The following is an 18,114-nucleotide window of genomic DNA, read 5'->3' on the forward strand; positions in this document are numbered from 1 at the left end:
ATTTATCAAAAGTACGTACACCAAATTTCCAGCGTACACCTGGCGTACACCCAAAACCACGGTGACTTTGAGATTTATCAATATGGACGTTGGCGTACGGCACGCTCAAATCCTACGCCTGCTCAGGAGGTGGTGTACGCACATTTTAAGTTAGTGCAGAAATGCGCAAACACTTCCTAACACCACAAAACGCACTGACAAACTAAAATATATGATATATTATGACCCACTGTAAAAAAAACATAATGCTTACAAACTTCAGTGTTTATTTTTATGCAACATGGACTTCAATGTTTAATTTGAGAGACTTTACCAAAGCATTTGATTTGTATGCATATGTATTCCTTCAGTTGAGAGCCTGGGCGCTTTACCTGACGTTTCAGGGCAAAGCATGTGAGCGGAGCGGAGCCTTGAGCGGTGCGGTAATATTACCATCAAAGCGCCTTTCTAAAAAGTCCGCTCGCTCAGCACCGCTCTTGAACCCAGAACGCCCTTTGATAATTTGCTAGTTCGAGAATCTGTAAAAACGTCTAGCAATAAGTTGTGGAATTCAAGCCTTATACATAAACGTAAAGTAAAAATCAAAGTTAAGGTTGGACAGGAAGAAAACATTAAAAGGAAGTGCGGAGAGACTGTAAAAGTTAGCAAATATTCATCCTGGAATCTGAAGCGGCACATTGCAAGAAAGCACAAGGATGTGCTACGAAAACATGGTAATAATGCATCAAAATGTAAGCTAGTTACATACCATTCGATGATAAATAAATAGCTACACATGAATAGGTAAAGTAAAATGTTTGTGTTGAATGGAGCCATAAATCCGATCATGATGACATGCGGACAAAATCATGGCCACGAATTATCTTTTATGCTACATATGGACACTTCTTTTTCTTATTTAGTTTAAAGGCCATAAATATAAATATTCAACAGTTTGTTCCTTGGAATTAATTATTATAATATTTCGTAATTACTATTACAATTATTATTACTTCAAATTATGAATTAGTCTAGTAAAACATGTGGATGTCGTGGAAACAAATTGTTAATTTGAATTATATCCGGAGCTCCGTATCAAACTGGATCTTAGCTAACCAACAACTGTATGTAAATACAGAACAACACACTACAAAAGTTACTACATCATTTTAAAATATTATTTAAAAAAAACTTAACCTAACCATTAAGCAGACATATAATTTAGATGTAGGCAACATTAAATAATAATAATAATAATAATAAATAATTATTCTTCTAAATATCAATTAAGCGTCATTAATAATAAAAATAATAATACAAATATTACAAAACGTCATGCAATTATTAATGTGTTTTTAATCCCGCTCTTTAAACTCCCAAATAAAACAATTTTGTTTTTTTCCACTTCCCTGGTTTCTCGTCTTTGCCGTCTTCCATGTGTCAATGTCGTAAAATGAGGGCGTGGGGGAGGTGGAGACTTGAATTTATATGGGCGTGTTATTCTAATGACGATCGTTTTCAGCCGCGGCATTTATGAAGGGCAGGTATTGCGTACACCTGAATTTCAGAGGTACGCACAGCTTCATAAATCAGGCGGTGAGACGAGTGTAAGCATAATCTTACGCCAACATATACGCCCGTTTCTACGCAAGAATGATAAATAAAGGCCAATAGGTGCAGTATACTGTACTTTCATTCAGCGTCCGCCTTGCGCACGCAAACGTCCACACAGCTTTAAAAGTATATTTACAGGACATTCACAAATTCAGGAAACTGAGGAAAAGCAACAGATCCACCACTGCAGTGAATATAGTGTTTGGGTATGTGCGCTCCCACAGCAAAGTGACACCCTTGACATCCATTTATCAGCGTGTATAGTTTTGGTATATGTATAACACACGCGTGATCACTGAACTAAGTTTTCTTTCTTGTTTAAGTGAACATAAACAGCTGTTACTCAGTATATTGAAACTTAAAGCAGTCTGTCTTGGGTCTTAAAGTGACAGTAGTCTGCTGCTTTTGTGTCAGAAATGTGTTGATTTCATAACAAATAGATTTACATTTAATACAGATGCATTAAAACGAGATTTTTGTATTTGTATTTGTCATGTTCTGAATAAAAAGTAGTTTAAAACCATTATTAACTGTCTGGTTTTTACAATTTTCATTCATGAGCAAAAATCTGCCTTTAAATTTGACAGGAGTAAAGATTTGTTATTTATCATGACAATTATCGATATCGACTGATATGGAAAACATTTTCTCTAAAAAAAATTTGGTCATATCGCCCAGCCCTAACCAGCGTTCTTTTGTTTTGTTCTTTCGTCATTGTCCTTCAGGGTTGCCAAATCCAGCTAACAAAACCTACCCCATGGCCATTTAAAATTAGTCTGAAAGCATCCTAATGACCATTCACAGCCCAAATACCAACAACCAAATACTTTCAACTCTTACCAGCAAAAAAACATCAACCTGCTGAAACCATTTAATCACTGGTCACCAACCCTGTTCCTAGAAATACACCGTCATGCAGAGTTCACCTACAACCCCAATCAAACACACCTGAACCTGCTCATCAAGCTTTTCACGGCTACCTAAAAATTAGAGGCAGGTGTGCTGAAGCAGGGTTGGATCTAAAGTATGTAGGCGGGTAGATCTCCAGGAACAGCGTGGGTGACCACTGTTTAAAAAAAGCTGAATTTAGAACTCCGCCGAAAGGGCATGGACCTGGCAACACTGGTCCACTGGTCGCATGGTGAGAAGAAGCGCCTGATAATGATTTTTATAAAGAAATTTATGAAGAAACAGTGCCAGACTTTAATTATAAGTGCACAGCTGGCGCTGTATGAAGCGGACACGTGTCCGCGCTGTCCGATAGTGGTGCAGGAGCATGTGTCGTCACATGAATACCCTAATTTAAGGTTTTTGTTTAGCTATAAGCAAAAAATTTAATTAAATAGATGCTTAGATTTTATCCATTTAATCAAGGAAAAAAACACCTGATTAATCGACCTTTTGTATATGTCCTGTCAGCAAACAAACTTTGGTAAAAGACTATATTGAATTTTGACCCTTTTCAAAGAACTGTCTATGGCTAAAGAAAAGGAAACAAGTAATATACAAGATGAAGGCGTTCAAGCAGTTGAGTAAGTTGCCTACTAGCAGAACTAGAATATTGTTTCACAATACATCCATATTTCATAAACTTATGAAGCAATAAAGCATTTATCTTCAACCTGTACAAACATATGTTGAAGGCTAGATCCACTTTTATTTGAATGCTGCTTTTCACTATACATTGTTTCAGAGAAGTAACATACTGTAGTGTCATAAATACTTTGTACAATGGGTACTGTTTCATATTAACCGCAACGTATTGTAAATAGATGCTTGGTTACCAATGAACCTTTAAAATTATTACTGACCAAAAATGTTTGCTATAGATGAGCATCGCCCATGTTTGACAGCGAGACCAAGTTGATGGCAGCAGTTGACAGAGGCAAGGGGCTAATAGGACAGTGTAGTATAGCATAGTGTCTGGATGCGTGGGTCTATTTTTAGAAAGGTTTCTCTGAGATAATGGAAGAGGCAGCCCTCATAGAATATCACATTTCATAGCCAGGCTATAAACACATGACAAATTACACAGATACACAAAACCACACTGTTGTTCAGTCAAGGAAAGATAGGCAAACTACATCAGCAGTGCTAGAGAATATTACCTTGAAATGTGCGACGGGTATAGTATGGAGGGCAGTCTGCTATAGTGCCTACTTTTCATTCAGGTGTACTACTATGTAAATGCACTTTACTGAGATGGAAATAATGTGGTTTCTACAGGGGGGTGGTGATGCAGGCTGTATAGTAAATTCATTAATTTTTTTGTACTTAACCTATAATAAAAAAAGATTACATAAGTTATAGTTTTTAAAACATTGAATAACATTATAAATTCTTTTTTTTAAATAAAAACACTTGATTAAGTTGTTAAAAACATTTCAAGAGTTGTAAGAAAGATCACAAGTCTTTTACCAATGCCTACAGTTAATGTTACAGTCCAATCAAATGCTTTAAATAGCCCTAAATTACTCTTTATTGTTTATGTATACTCTTTCGACTCATCATATTATGAGTTCAAAACTAGATTTTGGCATTTGATAAATTTTGCAATGATATGCAATGATGGATTTTATTTGACAGCCAAACATGAACAATACAGTTTATTCAAGTTTAATGTGAAATCCTTGTTCAAACCCTCCAGTTGTATTGAGTCTTTTTACAACCCACCCGTAACTTAATGCTAACAAGTCACTACACTGAAAAAAATATTTATTCAATTTACAAATTTTTTAAGGTAAGTGGTTGCAATCAATTGATTTAAGCTACATTTAAAAATAAAAAATAAAAACTTTGTTTAAATTTAGCTTAAATAAATTGATTGCAACCACTTACCTTAATAAATTGAGTAAATTGAATGAATAATTTTTTCAATCACAATGTAAAAAACTGTCACTGAGGTGGTAACCCTTTCAAGAAACATTGTACCTAAAAAGTGCATATGGGTGCCACAGGAATGACGTATTTTAGTAGCCAAACCCTAAAAGCAAGTCCATCGTCCCAAAGTCAATGGGATTTTTTGTGAGGTTTTGGTTAAACTCCTTAAATAAGATCTTGGGTTAACATGAGGCAAAGATATTTTCATGCTTTATTCTACGACATACAACACACAAGTAATAATTAATTAAGTTAAAATTAAAAAGCGTCTTAAAGTGTTTGCTGCTAACAAGTTACTACATGGGACTACTACAGCCTTTGGACTTTAAACTTCTTCACGAATGAAGATCTCAAAAACAACGAAACACACAATTCTCAACATATATTCACCCATAGAGTATTTCCTTATCAGGAAACATGTTTTTAAATGTGTTTAATAAAGTTAAAGATTGATGTTGATGATGTAGAGAGACTGTGGTGTGGTTCGCTTTAGCTTGAGATTAGCGTTTAAATTCTAGTAAATGCATTTAGATTTCAAAATTCATAAAAGTTGCATTCGTCTGTGAAAATTATCTTGTTAGACAAAACGTCTAAGTGTCAAACACAAAGCTTTATTTTGTGATAATCCAATATTTTTTTTAATTACGTAATGGACGTTTTGGCAAGGAAACCAGTGTCCCGCTAACGTCCGGGTTAGCCTACAAAAATGTGTCATACCTGCGACACACTATGTCTATTAGTACCTCAAAAGTACATATCTGTACCTAAATGGTACATATCGGGACCTTTTTAAAGTCACTGTCTTATCTTTTGTACCTTTTTCTGACAAGGTAGTAAACCAGACATACAACATGGGCTTCACTACAGATCCATCAGACTGCTCAACCTCTCCAGGATGGCAAACACAGATATCATAACCACACACTTTACCGTTCCGGAACATTTGAATAGGTTTGTGAGTCAGTTGAGATAGGGCCACAAAATTATAGTCATTTCCATATAGATGAAACTGATAAAGTGTCAACCGAGAAGCAATTCCTTCTCAACACCTTTCCAGCCCAAAACGTGACCTTCCAACTATGCTTTCTTTACCAGAAACAGTCAACATGAGGCATTAGTTTCGTTTGTTTCATAACGAACCGACAAGGAGGATGAGACTTCATTCACCAAACCAGATATTAACAGGAAAATGTAGTGACTGATCAACGCAAACCAAGACCTAACCTATTACCTTGGCTAGCCAAGCGACTAGCCATTACACTTCCTCACCGCATACAAAGTTCGCTCTATGTTAGCGAGCTCATCCGAAACTTCTTCACCTGAGGGGAAACCCTCGTTGAAGCCAAAAAGCAAGAGAGGGGAAACAAAACCTAACACTCCCACCTAAAAAGGAAATGTCTGTCACGTTCATCTGTACATCCACGCCTAGGAGGGCCACACGTGCCGCTTCCTCGGAAAGAACAGACCGCGTTGCGCTCACTCCTACTCGTGGCGCTCCCTTCAACTATCAGACCATTTTGTATTGTGAAGTGTATTGCAATATAGTAATTGCCATATTTCTGATTGCCGTTTTTTTAGGCAGACAGCCATCATTGTAGGACGTCTGTGTGATGCATGCCATAAAAGTCTGGAAATCTATTAATCATTAATCAGACTGTGACATTGACAATATCGGTTTCTGATTATGTCATTCATTCTCGTGTACCAGGAGGTGAGGGAGATGTCAGCTTCAGGTTATGTCATTAAGACACCAGACATCAATTGCCGTCATTAAACCTGTCAAAGATTGCACAAGCATGGCCCAATCTGTCAAACACAATTGTTCTTGCCAACACAAAGAGCGATAGACAAAAAGTTGAGATTTGAATAGTTGTTACAGTGATATTATTTAAAGGATAACAACTATTATATAACACACACAGTTGTGAAATACTCCTTCCTATTATTCAGCCACAGACATTTATGAAGGCCCATAAATCCAGGATACAGAACAATACGTGGGGGACAAATCAAATCATCTTCAATGCCCAACCGAAGTGTTTTCCAGTTGTGCTGAATAGACAAATCTCTTAGTAATCTTTACAAAGGAGCACGTGAGGAAAGCAGATCCTAAGGGCAGGTAACACCTGGTTTAAAGACAGACAACTCGAGTTTTAGGAAACAGAATGGGATGCCTGTAAAAATGCTCCCATAAATGATTAACTTACAACTTTTCAACCACAACTCAATCTGAATTGTGAACAGCCGGAGGCAAAAAAGGAGAACTGAAACCTGTCAAGGGGGATGGGGATTGATTTCATTTTCTTCTTTAATTTTTTTCTTTCAGCAACTTTAAAAATTAAAAGGTATATAGGATCAATCTTTTGCGTGTTGTAAAGTCATGCAGAAGATGAGATTAATGATGATCACAGCAGGTGGACTAAAGATATAGTGGCTATACCCAAATTTCATTTGTGCTTATTTATGGCAACCTACGCAGGCAGCTCACCACAGCCAAAGTAACACACCTCCTAAAAAGATACATGTGAGCCCCTCTTTACCAGCCAAAATTAAACCAGGCAAAAAAATGACTTTTTATTGTGGTTTAAATGATGGCAACATGCCAATATTGTCATACAAGCTTTATAATGGTAGTAATAATGTATACGGTGGTTTTATTTGATTTACAGCAGACCGCATTCACTCACTCGAACTAAAGTTGCTCGCGCTGTTTTTGTTCTCCACGTTCACTGAAGCGCACATGTTAGCCAGCTAACAATCCCAGTAGGGCTTTAAATAAGATCCTTCGGCATTTACAAGTGTTGTGAAAGCCTCTGACTTAGTTTAAGACAAATTACCGGTTATAAAATACTAAGTAAGTGACGATTAAAGTGTGGAGACCTCCGAATTGGTTGCGCCTCCCGGTCTCCAGCGCTGCCGTTAAATGTGATAAGGCTAATAACTAGCAAATCAACCTAGCGTGTTAATTAGAAATAAACACAGAGAAGATATATTGATTAAAAAGAGTGAACTCACCTGGGATGAAGTGTCTTCACAACGGACAGAGATAAAAACTTTAACAGAGACCGCGGAATGAACTTTTGCGAGCTCGAAAGCGCACTGCGTTGGACTCCCATGAAGCTCGCGAAGCCGCGCGCTGACCGCATCTGCCGCGGCTTGCACAATGTAAACAAGTGTGTTCATCCGCAGTACGACTCCTAGGGAACTACTTTACGGACTTCACGGCCAGCTCACGCACATACACGGCGGCGTTAATATAGACGGTAAGTACGGATAAGATCCAATACACAAAGTTAATGTACTAGTTATGTATTAAAAGTATTTTTGTAAGACTCTCGGAGCAGGAGTGTTGTAGATCCGTGACGTCACGTCCACCTGCTGAGGGCTGAAGTGATTGTAGTGTTGTTGCGCCCAAGGCTAGTTATGAATAACCGCATCATAAATTAATCAGTAACCTGATAAACACGGCCTGTATTAAGCATAGGAATAGTATATGTGCATCTTCCTCATAACTGGTTAAAGAGTAACTAAAGAAATGTGTTTGGGATGCTGAAAAAAGGCTGCATGAAATTAAGGTATGTGGCGCCACCTAGTGTTCGCAGATCAGAACTAATCATAAAAAGCAGTACAAAAAAAAATGCAAACAACAAATATGAATTGTTTCGTATTTATTCAATATTTCAAAACCTAGAAGCGAAAAAAGTAAATTAATATTATAAATGATTAAATACATAAAGAGAACCAGAACATTCTACGAGTGAAACCCTGGGAGAACTCAAGGCACCATTCCAAAAGATTGACAATCAGTTTAAGGTTCAGGTCCTGATTAGGAGCCCTGAAAAAATGACCCAAAAGCTCCAAATAATCCACCTCAGTACTCGCATCTCATAAAGAGATCTGTGATAGGTAGGATAAGACGGAAATACGAAAGATCAGCCGCACACCTCTTCCCATATAACAGACTGATAATTGTGCTTTTTAGTGCATCAAAGGACCTGGTTTACCATGTAGGTCATTTTGGGCTTGTTTCTGACTTGACAAACCAAACCAAAATTGCACACAGCATCACTGGAGACAGCAAAAAAACAACAAAAAAAGAGAGAGCGAAAGATACATCAGTAAAGCATGATGATAAACACTGTTTAACTCCCTCTACGTACGTTCAGAAAGACACAGTCTGTCTCTAATGTGCGAATCTTTACATACTCCATCAGTTAATGGTGGATGAATTTCACAGGAGAATAGAAATCTCTTTGGTACTGAAAAATTAAAAATATATTCATCGAAATGTTCTGATGAGTACACAGGTATGTCAGTATCATTATTTGACAATATCTACATCAGCTCCTCATCATTCACATGTCTCCGTTCCAAACACAATAAAACAAAGTACAAGGATACAAGACACAGTGTGATTATAGAGAATAAAAGGCAGTTAAAAAAAATATCTCCAGACTTAATGATTTCAAACAACGAAAATATTAAGCGTTAGGAGAATTCTTACACAGACAGGAGACACTTAAGGGTATAAAACAAGAACGACAGTTAATAATACACCAAACAAAATGCCGAATTTTTACCACAATGCATGTAACCGTAAGTTGCATCTTAAAAGTGAAAGTTTAAACAGAACAGTGCGATGATGTCATTCTAAAAAAGATACATAAAAAAACTTTTTGCTATTTGCAAGATGCAAGATTTTACCCTCATGTGCAGAATCTCTTATTTAGATCTGGGTTATATAATCGTTTTGGGTTTAAAACAGGCAATTGCATATGCATTTAGCTTTACACTTAAGATTATAACCAAGGTTGTCTTACCCCAACTTAAGATTTTCTGCGAAATCAGTTGTCATTCAAAAGCCGAAGAGATTTTTACAAAGAGAAATGTGCAATACTTTTGCATAAAATATAGTTAATAATACATCTACTGCGTGTCTAAGAAAACCGCCCTAAAAGTACTATCCCATAATCCCATTGGACACTATGATTTTGTGAAAGAAATATCAAGTTTCTAACACGATGAGTACATGTACTCTGAAAAGCAGCAACCGTGTCGATGGATTTGACTAATATAAAAAAAAGGGGGGGATAAACATAACAGATGGCAACATCGCTCTGTCGTGATGATTTACAGTATATTACGTATATGCTACTACCGTGTGATCTTTATTGATATTGCCTAAATATCCGCTATAGAAAAAAATCCTCAAGAAAAGCATGAAGGGTGACCTGCAACACTTAAAAAGAGAGGTAACATTCCCTAAGATATGAATCAAGCGTGAACAGGCAGTTGCCCGTGAGGGATTTTCCATTTTCAGTCCATTTCAGTCCAAAAAAAAAGAGGGAAAATATGGGATGAATGTGCAAAGCTTGCTAATGTCTCGAGCGACCACCTTCAAATGCATGGTGCTCCTCGTGTGCTGGAAGAAAAATAGTTTAAAATCAGTCACCGGCAGTTTATGGGTATTCATTTTTACTGTTAAAACAGTACTTAAAAATGCAAATGAAAGATTCACAGACTCTAAGCAAACTTTTAAAAGCCTATCAAACATAAATGCCTGTAGTTGTCACGCCAGAAGTGTAAACTATTTAAGTATTTTAGTTACATTTTCCAAGTATCTGTGCTTTATCAGAGTGTTTGTTTGTCTTGGGAAAAAATTACTTTATTTAAAAATGTTCACTACATTCTAAAGCATAGAATCATACCGTGTATTCATTTTATAAAAGTGAATAGAAAATTTGCTAGATGTTTAATGTACTTAAATATTAAATCAAAAACTTGAAATTATGAAATGTAGTGGAGTAAAAATTATGATAATATGCTTTGGAATGTATGTTTTCCAAAGAAAAATACTGATAAAATACAAATCATTGACAATTTACTTTTATGTAGAAAATAAAAATACTTAAGTAGTGTCCGCCTCTGTGTCACGAAACTAACAATAAACAAATGAAAAGCGTACTGCAGTGGGTGAAAGGTTTAGACACTTACGCTTATAAAATACTGCTTTAAAAGATATCTGTGGAAGAAGTTCGTAGATTCTTCCTAAAACATTAGCTTCGTTGGCAAAAGACGCATTTCCATTCCAGACCTGGACCACATCTTCTCGCTCTCTCACGCTGACACTTACCCCTACCACCTCATCCTCTAAAATACATCAAATAATACAGTAATTTAATATAATTCTATTGTTAAATATTTATTATCATAACAAAGACCTTTATTTTTCTGTTTATTATTGAACACTCACCTGATGCACAATAATCTGTGAATTGCTCACCAATTGTAGCCAATAGCAGCTCTTTCCACACAGCTGACTAACAAAAAGAGGAAGAAATTCTGTATTAATTCTAGCAACCACAATCCACACACCAGACATGAAAGAATGAATCTACAGAAGTATGATCCACTTTTTAACCCTTTAAATGCCAAGAAAAAAGCATTTACATATTTTATTTTATCTTTGCATTTATCTCCTTATGTTGCTAGTTAACACACTCAATGTATTTTTTTAACACATCCCATAATTTTTTAAATATCGGCCTCGAACAAAAGGTTGATATGTCACTTAAAGGAATTCAAACACATACTATGTAAAATCAGAAAATATGAACTATATTACACATTTTTCAAAAACAATCAAAATATAATAGTTTTGTATATTAAACTTATTTATTTATTGAAGTATAAAATATTAAAATATTTCAGGTTTTCATTTTAACACAAAATGTTTTCATGTTTTTAGCAATAAAAATAACTAAAAGTAACAAAAATAATGACATAACATTCTTTCTGCATTCAAAACCTAAAATAAAAAAGGCAAAAGATAGCAATACAGTGGCATTTTAGTATTTTTTGCCTGTGTGGTAGCGCAACAGGATTTTTCTTCTTTTTTTTTTTAGATAAATTAACATTTCTTTGTAAACCAGCAATGCTGTTTAGAGTAAGCCAACATTAGAAACAATCCTTCAAACAATTTAAAACATTTAATAAGTAATTTCTGATTAATTAATCAGTAATTTTGATTTCCATACATTAATTATATGAATTCAATATATTTATTTAAAAAATATCTAGAATTGGCAAAAAATACATACTTAAGAAATTATCTCAATATATTCAATAAGAAAAAACAATAGCTGTGTCATATTCATAGCTGTGAATGATCAGAAATGTATATTTCATAGCATATAGTACATTCTGACTGCGAAAATAGATGATCTGAAAACATTACCTTAGCTTTTGTACATTTACCATAAAGTGACAAATCAACCGTTTGGTTGAAAAATTTTTGAAAACATATGAAAGTTTTTCATGGCACCATGTAACATAATTTTTAAAGTTAGGGCTCTTACAGGGTAATATGTCAAAAAAAAAAAAAATGCTTTCCTTGCTAAATTTCATCAAGAACTGTTCACAAAGCAGGAGTGATTTCTTTCTCTCTGACATCCATCTAAGAAGATGTGTTGTGATTGACACACTGACATCTAGTGGATTTTTTGGTATAACAGCTCAACCAAATAGTAGAGGTAGCTCAATCAGCTTGAGTTAAGTTAGGTACTACTCTCAATAAAATATAGGGACTCAAAATGTGCTTAACCATTTGGTTGAGCAGGCAGTAAAAGGGGTACGCGAGGGTCCGTGTACAGTGTGTGTGATGCAATTTTCGCAATCATAAGGGTGTGCGTGTACTATATGCGCGCCACCGGATTTTTCAAACTCCTGTGCATGTGCATGCAGGAGAATGTAGTATGTAGCCCAGGAAATGCATTGCATTTTGTTACAAAGTGCATGAGTCGAACGTCTGTGTACGAGTCAAATTAACTTTTTTTGCAGGGCTGTGGGTCCCAAAGTGCGTGTACGTTTGTGCTATAACATACTATACTACAGGATGTTTTAAACCATCAAAAATAAAGTTTATAGTGGTGTGGCTGTTCGTTTACACAACAACTGCATTTTAAAGAGGAAAAGTTTTTGATAAGGATGATTGTCATCTCCTTTAAATCCATGCAAACGCCCATCTGTGATAATAGTGAGGTCATGCGCATGTGGACTGTGTTTGTGCTGCTCAAGATACTGAATTTATTAACGCTTCTCCAACAAAGTTTACATAATTTTAGTGCTTAACAGTCAGGGTCACTAGTAGTAATAAACCTCGATTGTCACGATCGTTTGTATTTATAGCTCTGTAGAAGAATGCGTATGTGCGCAGGCATGCAGAGCTTTTTTCAAGGCAACATCACCATCTACTGGCCTGGTGCACGTAATGCAGCGTATTTAGTCATGTTCGTAGATACGTGTTCATGCGTGTGTATGTGAATTGTTTCATAAACACAAAAGACATTACTGTTGTGGAAACATAGCCTAAAATGTTTATCTAGTTTGATTATTTCATTAATTTATATTATGCGAGTTCGCATTAACATGTTATCGATAGGGAATGAGATAAAGCATATTTGGCGTGCTGTCCGATGAGAGGGCTCCCCCCTCTTCAACTGGGATTAATGAAACTAGATGAGAGTGAGGTGATGGGGTGAAGGAGGGATGCTGCAAAAAATCTGTCCCGGGACAGAGGTAAGGGACTGCTATTTATAGGCACCTCTTTGCGCTGATTGGTTGAATCACATGACCACGCTCCTCCCGAACTTAGTTAAATGAACTTCATTTAAAGCCCTGTTCGAGCGGTAGCGGTTTCTCACGAGGACGTAAGGTATTTTCATCATTTACAGAGGGTAGTCAGTGATTTTATTGCTGTTCAAATCCAGAATGTCAGTGTTTTTTCCGACCACCCCTATAAAATTCCCGGCAATTTTATTGCCGTCTGAATCCAGATCTCTGAATTTATATAAGTGGATCAATGTAAAAAAAAAATTTCGATCACTGAAAAGCACTGTATGGTAATTTGTTTTGCATTTATTCTGCACCAGAGATGCATCATTCTTTGCGAGCATTTTAAACATTGACATCTTCATAACTGAAATGATGAGAAGTAGAGATATGTAGACTTACTGTGCTTTCTTTTGGCACTTTCATTTTCCAAACACCTCCCTTTGCATTGCTTTCTTCTTCCCTATGTTAATATAAGAAAAATGAATCATATTTTATGTTTATAACCATAGACATGGTTTCAGACATAAGGATGACATATAATTTTACTGTACATGCTTACCATAGTGGTCTTCTTTCCCCTCTCATTAAGTGGTAGCTACACCTCAGAGGCAGGCTGGACACAGCAGGGATGTTGTTGTACACACTCCAGAAGCTCTTTATGCGGTAAAAAAAAATAAGTGACAGTAGTGATAGACTTAGATATTATAACACACTGGTACGATTTTACATTCACATTTTCTTAATATATCAGCTGATATTTGAAGCACATAATAGGACTTTTTTCAAACTGTTTTGCAGCTTTACTCCTATATAATAATTTTTGTTTTATTGCATGATTTTTCCATTAAGCACATCAACTAGATATTTATTGGAGATTTTAGTGTGTCTGTAGAAATAAAGCTAAATTTTACATATTTAATACATTATGGGGTGGTTTCCCGGACAGGGTTTATCCTAATCCCGGACGAAAATGCGTGTTTGAGCTGCCTTATTTTAAAAACGCCTTGCATTGACATATCTAAACATATATCAGTGCTACTGTTTTGTCTCAAGATAAACACCAGGTTTGCGAGGTTTGCTTGTAAAAACTATTTAAATGTCCTAATTTAACTAAGGGCTAGTCCTGGATTTATCTAAACCCTATCCAGGAAACTGCCCCATTGTGTAACTGTAGCTTAAATATTAGAGTCCTGCATAAGCAGAGCAAAAGGTTGTGGGTTTAATTCCCAGGTTCAGGGAAGGGAACACACTGATACTGATTAAAATATATAGCTTGAATGCACTATAAGTGACTTATAGACAAAAACATCTTCTGAATGTAAAGATATGACATTACAACCCTTCCTAAAGGCATTTCGTGGTATAGTCACAAATTATTTGATTTATTTATTCTTGTTCATGGACATGATTTATTTCCACTTTTTTCGTGTGTCATTGAACACAAATTTCTATAAATAGTTTTTTGTGTCCCTAGCACAACTTTCTTTTTCGTGTCATTTTGTATCATTTTTCCTTTATTTTTCTTCATAGTTTTAAATCATTGTCGCTTGGGTTTAGGGTTAGATTTGGGGTTTGGGTTAGGATGTAATTTTATGTATTTTCTTCCAATTTTTAAACTATTTTAACTTGGGGTTAGAGTTGTGTCTAAAATGTAACAAAGTGATTCTAACCCCAACCCCAAGCGACAATGAAATATATAAAAAGAAAAAAAGAAAGAAAACAATAACAATAAAATGACACGAAAAACAAAGTCATGCTAGGGACACAAAAAACTATTTATAGAAATTTGTGCTGAGTGAAATGAAAAAAGCTGAAAATCATGTCCATGAACACGAATAACTAAATCAAATATTTTGTCACTACGCCACGACTTGCCTTGAGATTGGGCTAGAAACTATCAATCAAACTTGTTATCGTTCTCATATGCAAATAATTACTGAATATTATTAATGATTCACCCGCATGTCGTTCCAAACTTGTAAGACCTCCGTTCATCTTCGTAACACAGTTCAAGATGTTTTAACGTTAGATTTAGTCTGAGAGCTTTCTGACCCTCCATTGAAAATCTACGTAGGGTATACGGTTCATGTCCAGAAAGGTAATAAAAACATTATCAAAGTATAGTCCATGTGACATCAGTGGGTCAGTTAAAATGTGTTGAAGCATCAAAAATACATTCGGTCAAAAAAAAAAAAATTACGACTTTATTCAGCATTGTCTTTTCTTCCGTGTCTGTTGTGAAGCGCATGCTCGAGACTAAAGTCAAGTGACTGCAGTGACGCGGCTGACGTGTTATATGGTGCGTCCCAGCTGGGGTTTTTTTTGTGCACCGGGGCTTCATTTACAGTCTGAGGGAGACGCATGCTGTAAGTTTGAAAAAAAAAAAACTTTGCAAACAAGTCTGAGAATAACACGTCAGCCGCGTCACTGCAGTCACTTGACTTTAGTCTCACGCATGCATTTCACAACAGACGCGGAAGAGAAGACAATCCTGAATAAAGTTGTAATTTTTGTTATTTTTGGACCAAAATGTATTTTCAATGCTTCAACATATTCTAACTGACCCACTGATGTCACATGGACTGTTTGATGATGTTTTTATTGCCTCTCTGGACATGGACAGTATACCGTCTGTAGATTTTCAATGAAGGGTCAACAAGCTCTCGGACTAAATCTAAAACATCTTAAACTGTGATGAACAAAGCTGAACGGAGGTCTTACAAGTTTGGAACGACATGAGGGTGAATCATTAATGAGCTTATTTTCATTTTTGGGTGAACTATCCCTTTAAGTCCAATTTACAGTCATGCGCAAGGTCTACACCGTAGGTTAACCGTAGCCTCTGCACAGCTCTGCGTAGCCTGACGTGCACCTCACCAAATTTTTAACAGCGCATCAGTTCAACGCGGGCAACAAGCGCGGTGATTGGTCCACTAGAACCTCTCCCGTCATTGAAAAAACTGCATCATAGGTATTTTCTTTTGCGACGGTGAGAACAAAGATGGGCCGAGTTAAGGAGTGCTTTAGTTTAAATGGCAACAAAAGTCGCTGTTTATTTACTTCCATCACTGCTTGTATTTTTAATACACGCACAACAAGTTGCTGTTTCTTCTTCTTTTGGGGGGTTAAACTGGCCAAGCTGCTTCTTCATTGACGGTCACGCTCCTACTGTGGTTACATGCGTGGATACTGCCTACCAGCGGTCTGCATGTGTGTATGCACGTCGACGCATATATGAAAACCAAGTGTAGCCTACGCCGTCGTGGCTACGCTGTAGGACATACACACATCTATAATAAGCATCTGAACATCTGCATGTGTCGCAATAAGAAAAGTAAATGGAAAATATTAGAAATAGTATCAAGTGAAGGGTTATTTAACAAATTGTTGAAAAAAATCATTCATTTTATTTCCTTCTGCACACAAAAGTGTTTTCGTCACTTCATAATATTATTATTGAACTACTGATGGGGCATGGACCTTTTCATTATTATCTGAGGAAAAGAATTGCAAAACTAACTGAAATCAATGAGACAGACAGAAGCGTCCCGGTTTTCATCAAAAATATAAAAAAAATTATCCTTTTGTGGTAAACTATCCCTTAAATGATGCAATTTAAATGACAAATAAAATGGTAACTCATACCTGAACAGTGTGCACAGTGTAGATCTTTTTCAGATTCGATTCACACTCTGCTGCCGTCGTGCCTGGTAGTGACCTGGAGGATATATGGAGAATATAATCACAAATCTTATTTTAATAAATAGCATTAAACATTTGATTACATTTTTGTCACGCTCAGCTTGGCTTGACAGCCATTTTTGTTAGAAAATAGATGCCTCTGTGGATCTGATTCACATACACAGTTGACCATGATCATGCAATGAAACACAAATCACGGCTATTTCACAACCCTCATGTCAAGTTGAATGACAGTTGTGCAGTAAACAGGACTTCAACCCTTTGAAAATCATTACCAGTGTAACTGTGTTGAGAGCGTAACATTTAAGGAAAAGGAAGTTAGACTTAAGAGACAACTGATCCAGTAACATCAGATCACAAGGCAAGAAAACCTACTATATTTAACAGGCATTATAACTAAATAAATAAATAGCTTTGAACATGAATGGCTTCGATCATCACAATTTAACAGTAAACAGAATCTTCCATTTGAAAAAAAAGCAAAAACTGATTTTTACTGGAGCCTTGGGGTATCTTTTTTCAATGTTACACAATGACAGGATTTACAAAGCACAAGAAATGTAACGAGATCTGATATGAAGTAATATCCATGACCTGGAGGTGACTCGACCTACTTTTCCAAGTTATTAAATCAGTTCATGGATATATCACATTTAAAAAGCCCACAATCAAAACAACTTCGTTTAAATACCATATTAGTGTCAGTGCAGCTCATTTTTAACAGTAACATTTGTAATTGAAGAGATGAAAGGCAGATCTGATCTAAGGCCTTTGTTCGCAGACGTGTGAATGTGTAAGTGTAAGTGTATTTTATAGTGAGAGAAATATGACAACATCTGCGTACCGATCGAGCCAGAAGGTCCAGGGAGAGTGCAGGGGCAGAGAGGTGCCGTCCTCTACATGGTTGCTGATGTTTTCCAGCTCTTTCTCGTCGATGTGGATGTTGTTTTCTGTGGAGTTTACTGGGCTTTGTCTCGTCGTGTTCATCTGCAGATTTGGGGCTGCAGGAACCGCCATGTTTTGTTTTTCTTAGCACTAATCGAGGTCTGAGCGTGTTAACTTGAGGTGTAGATTAATCCCCGCATCCGCAGATAGGCAGATTATTGATGCTGACTCATTTGCTGTTCGGCCGGCTGGACTTGCCGCGTCACCGACACAACAACAACAACAACAGAGACGGGATTGCGGGTGAGTGAAGTCACTAACAACCGTCAGCGGCCTGAGCTACACTTCAAAATAAAAGCACGGATGAATAAAAGCTCATCTTACTTAAAAAAAGATGATGTTTTTGATAAACTGTGATTGCAACCAGATGTGGCCCTTTAT

The 18,114-nt window shown here is 36.4% G+C and overlaps 3 protein-coding genes across 7 annotated transcripts in view; 1 reads left to right on the forward strand and 2 right to left on the reverse strand.

Moving 5' to 3' along the window:
- Window positions 1-7,862, reverse strand: part of foxp1a (forkhead box P1a) — a 68,178-nt gene extending 60,316 nt beyond the window's left edge. For 2 of the 5 annotated variants that reach the window (XM_065249830.2, XM_065249825.2), the window contains exon 1: window positions 7,489-7,859. The gene's annotated coding sequence lies outside the window, so the exon portion shown is untranslated. Of the gene's footprint in view, window positions 1-7,488 lie in introns of all 5 variants that reach the window. The other 3 variants (XM_065249828.2, XM_065249829.2, XM_065249827.2) reach the window with 3 other exon arrangements.
- Window positions 7,863-8,126: 264 nt separating this feature from the next.
- eif4e3 (eukaryotic translation initiation factor 4E family member 3) lies at window positions 8,127-17,946 on the reverse strand. The gene is made up of 7 exons (XM_065249833.2): window positions 17,633-17,946; window positions 16,732-16,804; window positions 13,646-13,740; window positions 13,486-13,546; window positions 10,727-10,793; window positions 10,468-10,623; window positions 8,127-9,895 (listed from the first exon to the last, which is right to left on the reverse strand). Exons 1-7 carry the CDS (start codon window positions 17,803-17,805, stop codon window positions 9,849-9,851), a joined length of 672 nt encoding a protein of 223 aa, XP_065105905.1. The 5' UTR covers window positions 17,806-17,946; the 3' UTR covers window positions 8,127-9,848.
- ppp4r2a (protein phosphatase 4, regulatory subunit 2a) overlaps window positions 17,867-18,114 on the forward strand; it is a 28,983-nt gene continuing 28,735 nt past the window's right edge. The window contains exon 1 of the mRNA XM_073813024.1: window positions 17,867-17,976. Coding sequence (XP_073669125.1) covers window positions 17,895-17,976 — 82 coding nt within the window. The 5' untranslated portion in view covers window positions 17,867-17,894. The remainder of the gene's footprint in view (window positions 17,977-18,114) is intronic.

The sequence above is a fragment of the Paramisgurnus dabryanus genome, chromosome 21, assembly GCF_030506205.2.
Source record: "Paramisgurnus dabryanus chromosome 21, PD_genome_1.1, whole genome shotgun sequence".
Taxonomy (NCBI): Eukaryota; Metazoa; Chordata; class Actinopteri; order Cypriniformes; family Cobitidae; genus Paramisgurnus; species Paramisgurnus dabryanus.

Excerpts from the sequence above, each read along its gene's own strand:
- eif4e3 (XM_065249833.2), bottom strand. The coding sequence starts at position 17,805 with ATGGCGGTTCCTGCAGCCCCAAATCTGCAGATGAACACGACGAGACAA. Across the intron at positions 13,547-13,645 it reads GGGGAAAGAAGACCACTATG|GGAAGAAGAAAGCAATGCAA; the intron begins GTAAGCATGTAC and ends ATATTAACATAG. Across the intron at positions 10,794-13,485 it reads AAGTGCCAAAAGAAAGCACA|TCAGCTGTGTGGAAAGAGCT; the intron begins GTAAGTCTACAT and ends TCTTTTTGTTAG.